This window comes from Diadema antillarum, unplaced genomic scaffold (assembly GCF_040938485.1).
Source record: "Diadema antillarum isolate AM-2024a unplaced genomic scaffold, OU_Dant_1.0 seq00000382_RagTag, whole genome shotgun sequence".
NCBI classification, from domain to species: domain Eukaryota; kingdom Metazoa; phylum Echinodermata; class Echinoidea; order Diadematoida; family Diadematidae; genus Diadema; species Diadema antillarum.
In genome coordinates, this window is record NW_027271380.1 from 2,271,179 (window position 1) to 2,284,425 (window position 13,247).

Sequence of the window (13,247 nt, forward strand, 5' to 3'; positions counted from 1 at the left end):
CTAAAAGCCTCTTATTTTACTCGACGTTTGAAATTCGATGAGCATTGCAGCTGGCCGCGGGTGCACGTCAAGAGCTCCACACCCACGAGTCATACAACCCTCAAGTCATACAGTTCACGAGTTATACAGTCTACGAGATACATAGCTTACGAGTAATACATCCCAGGAGCTAGACACCACAGCCCACGAGTCATAGAGCTCACGAGTTCTATAGTCATAAAGACCATTGAACAAGGCCCATCAGCTTGACATAAGTGAAATAGGTCCACGAGGTATACTGGTCCATCACGAACTAGACACTATGCAAATAAGACCCATGAGCACGACACCAGGCACAAAGGCTGTGGAGCTGGTGACCTTTTTTTTTTACTAGTGTTGAGCTCATGGGCGTTATTTGCCTTATTTCGAGCTAATGGGTCTGTTTCACTTTGTAGTGTCTAGCTCGTTTGCTGTATGAATCGTGGGTGTATGACTCATGGACTTTCTTCATGTCTTGCTCGTGGGCTGTATGACTCGTGGATGTCAAACTCGTAGGATGACACTGACTCCACTGACTGGATCGGGGACCCCTGCTTGACCGCGACTTCTAGGTTCTATTCTTCTCTCGTCTCATGCTTATAGTATGCGTCCCATCAACTTCTTACTCCCTTTTGTTCTGAGCTATTGTGCCACCCTGGCACGTAAAAGAAAATAACATACCCATTCCCATCTAAATCATCATTACCTCAACTGCTATTTCCTTCATTGTGTTTATTTCTCAGTAATGGATGACTTACTGTTGCATCACGTGGCTTCTCTGAGTTTCATAAAGTCACGTTAGTTTTGAAGAGATGTGATACGAAACAATGAAGGACGAAAGAGAATAATAATCAGAGAATATCTCTCGACGAATTTGCGCAGTGGATCCCCACGGCCTCTCCTTGCTATATAATACATAATTATCGTAACGCATATAGTACTCGACCACGACTAATGGGCTATTATAAAATCAGGACACTGTTAGCTCAAGTCCTTTTCTGCCGGCATCTTGGTGCCGTTCATACCCGCGAGAAGATTCTCGATGGCAAGGGTGAACATCCTGTCGATTCCTCCCGTCGTGAATACTCCGCAGTGGGGCGTGACGATGACGTTCGACATCGTGAACAAGACGTGGTCATCGGGTAGGGGCTCGGGTTCGACCGTGTCGAGAGCAGCTCCCGAAATCGTCCCGCTCTCTAGAGCTTCGATGAGGTCATCGGTGTTGACTAGTGGTCCTGTTAAGTTGTCCGTAATGGAAATAAAATATAATGACAAATCAAAACGATTTTTATAACATCAACTATATATAGACGAGAAAGCTCAGAGATACAAAAGACATCCAGTTAGTGAATAATTCACTCTTTATATTGAGTTGTCGAGTTACAGGTAATTCAATTTTATAATGTTCATACACAAGTTACTGTTGAAGTAGTTTTACACAAAAGTAATGGTACACAGCCCTTGACGGAGTGAATCTAATCTACAGTGTACATGATGAGGTCTAATCTTTCATGCACTTTTTCTTAATATACACAGCAAGCTATTCAGTGCAGCTTTTGTTAACAAATTTCGTAACAATGCGCAAATCACGAGGAATGAGAGCAGAACCATCATTAAACAGATGGAGACTAAAACGTATCTCCAAACCGCCAATAACAAAAATGTAGCTCCATGGGTACACTATACGTTTTGTGAAGTATCGATACTTACCTTTTTTTAAAAAAAAATCATATCATCATAATACGCAACATCAACTGTATAAAGAGCAGAAATCAAGCATAATTCCAACTACCTGACTACAATGAGCAAGGACTTACAGAACATGTCAACATCTACCATTAGTTGGTATTCAAAAATTTGCAGCTCTATAGCTGTACTCAAGATAAAAACATTCAAATCACCATAATGGCTTCTTGTAAGAATATGACGATTATGTTTCCCCTCCCGAGTATCATAAATGTTAGTGATGAATATTCTTCCATTCATGGGGTATTAATCCAAAGCCTCATAATACGAAACTGTATGGAGTGAATCAAGCCTTGGAACATAAACATATGTTTACTGCCTTTTGGAAAAAGACTAGTGGTGAGAATATACCCCTGGCGATGTTGATTAGGATCGACGTAGGCTTCATCAGTTTAAAGCGATCCTTCCTCATCATGTTCCGCGTTTCTTCAGTCAGAGGAGCGGTCAATATCAGGAAATCGACTTGTGGTAACAGCGCCTCCAACGTCGGACAGTACGTCGCTCTGACGGATTTTTCTTCTTCAGCCGATCTGCGTTTTCGACGTCAACAAAACAGAGATCGATAAAATGATTACCGGTATTCAGCAAAAGTTGCTTGTAGCAGTCTCACGAGCAGATAATGATGATGATGATGATGAGGAGGAGGAGGAGGAGGAGGAGGAGATGGTGGTGGTAGAGGTGGAGGAGGAGGAAGAGAAGTGCACACATGAGTAAAACATCTCTCTCCCCTCCCCTCTTCTTAGTAGTAGTTACGAAAGTGGAGCATAGTACAGGACACTCTGGTATCAATATCAAATTAGCATTAGCTGGACGCTGGAACACTATACTGGACTAGTAGTAGCAATATTTACAGTGACTGTATTGGTAGTAGTAGTAGTAGTAGTAGTAGTAGTAGTAGTAGTAGTAGTAGTAGTAATAGTAGTAGTAGCAGCAGTAATAGTAATAGTATATAGCAGCAGTAATAGTAAAAATAGCAGCAGTAATAGTAATAGTATATAGCAGCAGTAATAGTAGAAATAGCAGCAGTAGAAGAAGAAGAAGTAGTAGTGGTAGTAGAAGTAGTAGAATGAGGAACGGCAGTATCTAATAGTAGAAGATGTAATAGTTGTAGTATACAACTGTACAAGATATTGTAATGATATCAATAGAAGTAGGAAAAGCTATATTTGTATAAAAAGTGTTCAATTGATAAGCAGTGATGCCATAAATGGTGCCAAATCATAATTACACCAATTACCTCTGTCTTCGATTGTGATAGAGCACCTTCATATTGAACCCCATAGCGCGCTGAGCCACCTCCAGTCCAATGTTCCCCATACCAACGATACCTAAGGTTGCATCATGGATGTCTTGTCCTATACACTGCCTGATTTTCACTATGTCTAGGACAGAACCTGACTGGTAGCCTCTTGAAGCTCGCTGCACTGAGACAAAAATTAATAATTGCAAAAGGCAAAATAATTGATGCAGTGATGCGGCTGAATCGCGTTGGGTTGAGAAAAACAATGAAACACACAAAAACCAAAAGAGCAATCAAATAAACAAACAAACTGAATAAGACCAATGAGGGCCCTTTGTCAAATATTCTGTTCTATTTGTCGGGGTAAATTAAAGATGGTTGTGCTTGATCGTCAACCCAGCAGAAATGGCCTCACACGCAAAAAAAAGGATTATATATATATATATATATATATATATATATATATATATATATAATATAATATATTGATAATAAAGTGCTCTCGAATGAACAAGTCAACACTTATTGCTGCCCCGTAAATTAAAAGGAGAGGAAAATTGCCCTCGAAAACTGAAAAAAACCCCAAAACAAATAGAAAGTGGAATCCTTATAAAAAACAAACAGATGAGTAGTTCATCAAGGGGTTAATAACAGTAATCTTTTATCAGTATATGAGACGTTTAAACTGGTTGATGTGAAAAGAGCTGTACATGTATTTTGTTCTCATCTGTAATACTTGATATCACGTTTTCACGTGATATATTTTCGAGAAAAATTACCTACCGCGAGGCCTTGCAAGTGAGTACGAATAAGCTATCAGAATGATGATTTTTTTCCAGTAAAACATGTAAACTGTCTGAACCAAGTGAATTTGTCAAGGAGAGTTAGATTGAGGTTAATCACGTTTCGCCACTGGTATGGGAAATTGTCTTCCACAATTAAGTGCACCCTCCGCTCCGACGAATTCTCCTCCTTTGTTGAAGGCGAAGGCATGACTAGCCAGCTCATCCTGCTACTTCGTCCATAGAGGGCGTTAACATTCTAGAAAGCAAGACAGTAGGCCATAGATGGTCTGGAAGCCAGACATGCAGGTGCGTCCAGGCTCTGCACCACGCGGAACATTCAAATTAGCACATCAGTTTCGGTTGTATTTGTCTCAGGTGACAACATATTCCTCTATAGGAGTAGATAAAATGAAATAGCATGTTATTAATCATTTTCATAGAAATGAAGCCCAGTTAGGCGCAAATGCATGCGACTTCGAGAAATTTCATGCTCTACTATTCAGGATTTGTGTGTGTGTGTGTGTGTGTGTGTGTGTGTGTCGTGCAAGGCATATTTTTTTTTTTTCTGTCCACGCGCAAAGCTTTCATTTCACATTATACAAGCACTATGTAAAATACAAAATAATGCACTTTGCTTGCCTCTCAGCATATTATTTCTCTTTTGCTTCTGACTTTCATCGGTTCTCTCGTCCTGTATCTTTTCCCTTTAGTCTCTTTGTTCCTAGTTTCTACTTTTCTTTTCTTCTCCTTTTTTTTTTCTCGTTACCCAGCATTATCCCATAAGTCAATCTTTCGTTATCCCTCCGGTTTGATAGTCAGCCTGACCTACACCGCTGTTGTGAGAATCAGAGCTTACTCTCTGGTATCCGTCTAGCCGCTGCCAACATAAGGGTGAATCCCAAGTCCGCTGTACACTTGGTTACCAGGTCAGGTGTATGTCCCAACCTCACTCCAAATTTCTTCAGAAGTGGTCGGTTGATGTGATCTATCCCCACGCTCACTGTTGACACGACCTTTTGGAAAAAAAAAACAGAACACAAAACAAAAACGTGGAAGAGGGCGTAAGAGCTGGTGGGTACATTGACTTGTTGCTGGCAATACCATTCTTCTTCAACAATGTTTGGCTTCCAATGTGTTCGTGCAAATGTGGGACCACGTATGATAGGCTGGTTTATAAAATTATAATGAATTATGTTCTCAGTTAATCATGATTTCATTGTACAGAGCGTATCAAAAATAGGTAATCAAATTTTGGAGGGCTACGATTTCATAATCGCTACCAATGGAGAGCACAGTGTTGGTTGTGAGGAAAGGGGAGCTCTTCCTCTTTAGATTGCTACCTAATTATGTTGACAAATGTCATGCATGACTGAACACATGAACTTTAAAGACAACAATGACAAATAAGAAACTGCACTTTTTCCAAGTTTGAGTGTCGCACAAAGGGACATTGAATGTCTCACTGAAGGGATAGGATCTGCCAATGAAAGTGGTCAAGTTAACATGCCAGCCTGCACGACTATATACAGGTTTGTGTTTAGGGTTTCTTCTAACATTTTATGGTCCATAACCTTCAACATAGCCACCATTGTTGATAACTTGGTCACTCCCACAAAGGCTAATCCACTATCCATTTTCTGTCTTCATATTCGACGCATGGTTTGTCGCTGCGAGCTATTGTGTTGAGTACGAGGAGAGAAAAAAATGGACTGCGTGGATAGGCCGTAGGTGGCGTGACCATAATTATCGGACAGGTGGCAATGTTGAAGGTTATCACCAGAAAATGTCAAAAGAAACCCTAAACACAAACCTGCATGCATTCGTAAGGGCTGGCCTGTTTATTTGGCCACTTTCATTGGAAAGAGGAAGAGTTCTTCTTTTCTCACAACTTACATTGCATTCTCCATAGCGGACAATCATGAAATGGTAGCCCTCTAAGGTTGGATTACCGGTTTGTTTTTGTGTTTTTGATACGCTCTGTAGTAGAAAGCCTGGCTGTACACTGAACGCAATCGGGCGGAAGTACATGTTTGCTTTTATCCCACGCAAAACCTTCTTCACTTGTTCGAAAAAAAAAAATGTATGTGAACACTGAATGGGAAAACTGAGAAAGACAAAGAAAGCCTACAAAAGACAAGTTTTGGTTCAAAGCACACAAAGAGTAATCATCCCCATAAAATGTATTGGAGTGACTTTTGAAATTCCAAGTCTGCGTTAATGTTCTCCGATACTGTCGTCAATAAGCTTGTCGCATTTTTTTTTTTTTTTTTTTTTTTTTTTAGTTCATGGATTTAACTGACATTATTTTTGTCTCATAGGCTACTCCCGTTACAAGGTCCTTTGGACCGGCAGTTTTCTTGTATATCGAAAGTTCGTTATATCCGAACAAATAACGTATATCTATAATGGATGATGATTTTGTGCCCTTAATTTCATTCGTTGTATCCGAAATTTTGCTATAACCGTGTCTGTCATCACGGAAATGCACTGTACTTACCTTAAGGTTACACATGAGCTGCATATTCCTGTCTGTCAATTTCGGTGGGCTGTAAGCAGCCGTGATGATCCCTAGAACGCGCTGCGCGTACCTTTCCGGATCCGCCAGAAACTCTTCCCACAAAATCATGTCGTAGTCTTTCTTCAAGTCCTGCAAACATTGCAGGTTTTCTACCGTAGGTCTCGCCAGCGAACAGATGACGACGGGCCTATCGCTTTCTGTCCCTCTTGATGCCATGGTAGGCTGTAAATTGGCTTGAACAGCGGCTAGTAACAGCTGAGCTTTCCTCTTGTCAAGAACGACCTAAGTGACAAGTGTTAGCAGAAGTTTGATGATATCGTTTGATTTTTACATAAAGTTTAAACTTCAGTCCAACTTATCAAGAAAAACAAAGGTTGACTCTTTTTCCCCCTTGGTCAAAGGACCCACACACAGCGTACTACACATCTTGGGCATTCACGTTGGATTGCAATATTCAGATTCCTCTGTTGACCAGATACAGAGACAGAAATCAGCGGGAAAAGAGAAAATAAACAGAAAAAGAACAGAAAGGAAGAGAATATATATTGTGGGACGAGCAAGAAGAGGGTGGAGAGAAGGAAAGAAAGAGAGATTTGGGCTGGGGGAGCAGTAGTCAATAGAGAGAGGGAAACACGTACAGGATGAATGGATGGAAACCAAGGAGGTGGGAAGAGAGCATTGTGTTTTCATGGTTAGCCATGCGAGACTGTCTTTTCAGTTACTGTGATTGTATGTCTTCATGCAATCACGGGTAAAAAGAAAAGTGTCATGCTGGCAACACTCCATACACAACAAAGCCTCGTCTACTCCGAAGGACCTATTCCACTGAGGCAAGACCTCTGAAAGACCACTGAAAGATCGTACAAAACAGACATAATTTTTCTTTCAGTCAACTTTCAATGATCCGCGGGTCCTTCATGATTCCTACTTCCAGTAAATTTAATGGTCTCCGTGGTCTAAAAAAAAATGAAACGGTTCAAAATAGTCTTTCGTCACTCTTTTAAGAAAATAATCTTTCTGTGATCTTTCAGCGATCTCAGTAAACGCTCAAGCGTCTTAACTATTCTTTCTTTCATCATTCTGCACTCTCTAAAGAATTGCACAGGTTTGGGAATAGATCACCGAACTGAAGAAGAAAGAAATACAGAGGGATAACTGAGAGATACTTGAAAGACTAGTCTCTCGGATGTCTTGAATGATCTCTTGAAGATTTCGAGGAGTATATGTCAGATGATCTTTCACTGATCTCTCAATAGTCTCCATTATTCTACTTCTCTCCCGCTTTCTGTATGTAAACGATATCGCCAGGCAGCATGCATGCACATTTCTGTATATTGGTCCTACCTTATTTCAATGAACACAGCGGAAGACGAGAAATGTTCCATGAGCTATAGGCCTCATGAAGTTACACCCACTTTTCAGAGTACTAGTATGGTCTCAAACTGGCATGGTGGAGACTATTCTTTTTAACACATCTCGAACTTCACGAGTACCATTATGCCTATGCAAAAAAGCGCGTATAAGAATCCAGACGAGGAAAAACAAAATACACACAGCGAAGCTTTACGTTGTATGCAGGCAGTTGTCAGCTGTAGTGTGATTACTAGCACACTACGGAATTCATTTTAATGGACTATGATAGCCCGGAAATCAACGCGTTCCCCACATGCCGGGCAAAGTTCACCGGAGAGCAACGCTATACTGATTACCAATAATAGGCCCTCCTTTTTACCCGTGTTATCGGTATCGCTTATCAATAATCATATCCCGCACTGTCGCAATGGGTACAAGTGCACGTGTACTCTGGTTTACTACATGAGCTCATTATCAGCGAGTTTGGCACTCCGCATTAAAAAAAGGAAAAAAGAAAAAAGAAAGCTTCTTGGAATAACGTATTCAAAATACGCTGCTTCTTTAAATTTTACTTTAAATTTATGCGTGATTTATTCACGAGAGTTTCCGTATATACCAATGGTAAAGCTTGCCAGAGGATCAACCTATCCAACTACTAATAAACACAAGTGATGGCGGGATGAGAAGACTACTGTAGCTTGTGATGTCACATGTATACAACGATATGAAGAAAGTATAAAGAAAATTCAACATATTTTCACTTTTCTCGCAGAACAAAAGAACACTCGACTTCTCTTTTTCAGAAGGCAAGGGGAATAATAATACCCTTAACATACGCCAGTAACAAGTAGAAGAGATGTGCACTTTATTCAAAAAGTAAAGCTTTGTGAAATTCTTTTTATTTTCCTCATATCGTTCTACACATGTGACATCATATGGTGTATTAGTCTTCTTATCCAGCACTGATTGCGCAGATAATTTAAGAATTCATAACTTTTAAACGGATTGCCGGATTTTCCTCAAACTTTCACTGATGTGTTCTATTAATATTGCTGCATTCAATCAATCCACAAGTCTATGAAGGTGAACTTGTCCTTTAATATCGCAATCCAGTATTTCAAGAGTCTGAAATTTACCATCATGGTTCCTTTCATGTGGGACACACTCAAGCATCCAGTGTAAGATATTGATATCACACACACACACACACACACACTTTTGTGATGTTCTTTACTTGAATTTCATTCAATATCAGATATATCAGCATCATGCTCACAACGAAACGAATACAAACGAAACTAACCAGTTTTCTTCTTAAAACTTGTGCTGCTAACTCACGTTTTGAATATGCAATGATTTATTATACAACGTCCAAGGAGATCCTTGTAATTTGATTGGAGTATTGTTTATTGTTAGTGACGTGATATTCAAGAAGTACTCCATTCAACGCGCCGTGCAATTTTGGTTCTATTTTTGCGTGCAACTTGGTTCGATTTTTTCGTTCTATTCCACGGTTCGAGAAATTGTAAAGTACTGCATGTACTGTGTGTTGCATATTGAGGATCGCATGCAGCTAGCACAGTACGTGTGCGGTACATGCATGCGCGTATGTAGGCCTACGTAGTGCTAGTGTACGTGTATGATATGAGCGCTACCTGTGACCTGTATCTACACTGATTGCACAAGCCAGAAAGAGAATCGCAGTGGATCCACATGTAAGTATGGCTATATTTTTCATACATATATAGACTTCTAGGCCTACTTAGACCTACCCAACAATCCTTCAACCAAATGACAAAGATCTACTTGGACGTTGTATAAAACAAATAGTGTATGGTCTTTACTCGTGCAATGGAACGAGATTTCGCACTCGGTGAAAGATCGTACCACTGCACTCGTGACCACTCACTATTTGTATAATATTTTATGCAGAATCATACCATGTATACAACAGAGATACAAGATTCCACATATATCTCATGATACAAAAATACACATAAATCTCATGATACAAAAATACACACACTATAGGTGTTACAAAAATACTTCGCACTTTTGATCCTTAATAGTTCGAAACTACACATCAGATAACACTGTCATTGATACGAGTAGTAGCTGAACAGTGTACAATTTATTTGGAGGTGATTTGAATATGAATGCAGAGCAAGAGAAAAAAAAGTGAAAGAGAGCGATCACATAACAAAACAGGAGAAAAGAAATATTCAAGAAACTAAGATACAATACAAGGACGGGCCTTTTATGAGTGAATCCTTCGAATAGATCAATATTTATCACCAGTGTCCTTCTTGCACCAGTGATATAATCTTGATATTGTACTTACTTGAGCAGTTTAGAGGCAACTGCATGCAGTAGTTGGCAAGACTTGAAAATATAAATCCTACATCAGAATCCTGAGCGGTGAGTAGGGCCTACTTCCTTGGATAGAATGTCTAGTCTATCTCGTCCCTAGTATGACTCTATCACACATGTATAAGTGAGTACCTAGACACACACAGTCTTGAAAGTTCCACCTCACTGCTTTTTAACTGAGCCCCAAGGATAACAGCGCTTAACACATCAAAGAAATGAGCCATTCAACAGTGATACCTGTGCAGCAGCCGAGATCTCGAGTCAATATTAAAGCTCGCTCCGGTTTTCTCTGCATCACAGATTTTCTTTTACAGTAATCCTCGCTACGCTCGGATAGCCTGCCCGATACTTACAATACAATAACGGCCTGGCAGTAGTGGTATTCGAATTGAAAGATTAAAGGACAAGTTCACCTTCATAGACATGTGGGTTGAGTGAATGCAGCAATATCAGTAGAACACATCAGTGAGAATTTGAGGAAAATCTGACAATCCGTTCAAAAGTTATGAATTTTTAAAGTTTCTGCTCAGTCATGGCTGGATGCGAAGACTACTGTAGCTTTTGATGTCACATGAGTACAACGGTATAAAGAAAGTACAAAGAAAATTCACCTTATTTTCACTTTTCTCGCATAACAAAAGAACACTCGACTTCTCTCTTTCAGAAGGTAGTAGTCTTCTCATCCAGCAGTAATCGCGCAGATACTTAAAAAATTCATAACTTTTGAACGGATTGTCGGATTTTCCTCAAACTTTCACTGATGTGTTCTACTAATATTGTTGCATTCACTCAATCCACATGTACATGAAGGTGAACTTGTCCTTTAATGTAACGAGCATAAACTTTAAAACAAATAATGCTTGGTTTCAGGTAAATGATGGTGTTCGGGGTAGCTGACGTGCCTAAAATTACACTTTGCGCAATGCTTGCCACTGCAGAGGGGGAGAAAGTCTTTTAAGTATCGTCAGAAATTAGAATCATTTGACAGATCTACATCAGTACGGCTAATTAGTTATTTTGTGTTCGTTTTTGTGTCTTTGTAGAAAAGAGACAGTGTACTTTACAACAGAGACGTTTATATCATAGAGAGTCGATGTATGGCAATTTCTTCAATCAGTTGCAAAAAAAAAGTCGACGCTAGAATTTCATCAATTCAATCAATTTGAATTACAGAATTGTACATGTGAACTTTAAAGCTAAATAATGTGCTTTAACAATCATAACTCTCCTGCGCTCATTCACTGTATCGTATTGCCCAATCGCAGAAGATTCATACATACAAAATACTGAAAAACAGATTATGGATCAATATGGATTATACATCAAGGTGAATGACCGTTCGAGTGGAAACTTTTATCCAGGTGAAAATGTTGATCTCCTAAGTGTTTGCGTTTAAAGGGAAACATTATTTTCAGATGAAGTTCTCTTATCCAAATGCTTGACATAATATTTGATTTATTCATTGCAAATTTTGGCTAAATCGGACAAAGAACAAGGAAGGAAGCTACAGCAGCTCTTTAGATAAATGACCCGTAGAGGGCGACTTATTATCAGGGTGGAACTTGCGGACAACTCTCCACATTCATTGATTCCACACAAAATGTCAGTACTCTAAAGTTTTCTCTTGATTCACATTATATAAAAATGGTTCAACTTCAAAATATGCGCTTGCAAAGTGCATTCCTTCGTGCATGCCACATTTTGATTTCAGTGAAGGGGCTACGCTCATTGTTGAGAAAAGTTGAAAAATGTGACATTTTATGAGTATCAAACCTTGGAGACATAATTATCCACAAAATACGTCACAAGCTATCTGCTACCCTCTACTGATTGTTGAACTTTGCAAAGCTGGGATTTCCTTATTCCTTGCCCGATTTGGCTCGAACTTGCAATGGTTAATTCGAACATATCAAGCATTTGAATAAGAATAACTTCACACGGAGGTATTGGTTCCCTTTAATTGTGATTTATCTTGCGTGACCACTAAGAAAGTACTTAAATGCATATCAGCAAACTACCAAAGGATAAAGCTGCTTACCATGCTTACGTGCTGTCCCTGAAGTAGAGGTTGTAGTTCCGACAACAGCTTATTAGCGATGACAACAAAAATACGACAATGATTTTAGATTCCCCCTGCCCTAATTCAAACCCAGGAAGGGTAGTTGGTGGACGCCGAGATGTAGTTCTTGGGAGGGATTTCTGAGCAACAAGAATACTCCGTTTGCTATTGCTTCACTAAAATTCGATATATAATCAGAATTAGTGTTATGCATGCAGCATACCATCTTTGAACTTTGGGACATTTTTGCCTTCCTTTCATTTGATTACACTTATGTAGATGTTATTATATATGAGTGTATCATTCTACTTCTACGGCAGGCTTGATTAATGTTAGGTTGTAATACTAACTTGTACAATACGTATTGCACATCTATACGCCAGTGACTGCAATGCTCTCCCATCAAACAAATACAAATGTAACATGCCGTTATAAGTGAAATCTCCGTGATTATCTTTAGACCATGAAAACATCTTCCTGGTTTTTCATGATACACAGCGTCAAAGCACAACCGACCGATCACTGTCATTAGCTGTCGCTGCAAAAATCCAGACCCCCTACACGACGGCTTGACCACTAGCACATGCAAATATCAGTACGATAAGTATGCGATGCACTTAAAGATATCCAGCGATTGATGATCGAACGAAGAAGAATTTGATGTAGTTCTTAGAGAGAGTTACAATAACATGTTTCGATCAACGAATAATTACGATTATACACAGTAGTTGTATAGGATTACATATTCTCATATTAATGCCCCTTGTTTGCCCCACAATTAGCACCTGCCTTTGACGTAAGTTAATAATGCTGACCCTTTACTAAGATATAATATTTTTTTTTGGTATTCAATATAATGTCATCCAAAGTAATATAGGGCCTAAATATCATTACTTGTAAATAAGAAAGGAAATGGCTATTTGACTAAAATAATAACGACAGTGAAGGGGAAAGCTATGTGCTTAATTGGTTGTTACATGAGTATAAATGAAACGTGCGTCATCGTTTTATTCGATATCGTGACTCCCTTCCTGATGTATAAGGTGAAATGAAAACTACATGGTTCTAAAAAATAACCAATACCATATCCGCCTCAGAGCAAGTATTTCAGTTAAATGATTTGATAATTGATATCATAACAAGTTATGATGCACTTTC

At 39.3% G+C, this 13,247-nt stretch overlaps 1 protein-coding gene across 1 annotated transcript; it reads right to left on the bottom strand.

The window, feature by feature from the left end:
- Positions 1-687: 687 nt before the first annotated feature.
- Positions 688-8,024, bottom strand: LOC139731607 (glyoxylate reductase/hydroxypyruvate reductase-like). Its single transcript, XM_071642494.1, has 6 exons — positions 7,652-8,024; positions 6,287-6,589; positions 4,646-4,802; positions 3,002-3,188; positions 2,116-2,294; positions 688-1,253 (listed from the first exon to the last, which is right to left on the bottom strand). The coding sequence occupies exons 2-6, from the start codon at positions 6,521-6,523 to the stop codon at positions 1,000-1,002; spliced, it is 1,014 nt and encodes a 337-aa protein (XP_071498595.1). The 5' UTR covers positions 6,524-6,589; positions 7,652-8,024; the 3' UTR covers positions 688-999.
- Positions 8,025-13,247: the final 5,223 nt, after the last annotated feature.

Coding starts and splice junctions, on each gene's coding strand:
- LOC139731607 (XM_071642494.1), bottom strand. CDS start 6,523: ATGGCATCAAGAGGGACAGAAAGCGATAGGCCCGTCGTCATCTGTTCG. Junction 2,295..3,001: donor TATCACAATCGAAGACAGAG/GTAATTGGTGTA, acceptor TCGAAAACGCAG/ATCGGCTGAAGAAGAAAAAT. Junction 1,254..2,115: donor CCTAATCAACATCGCCAGGG/GTATATTCTCAC, acceptor ACAACTTAACAG/GACCACTAGTCAACACCGAT.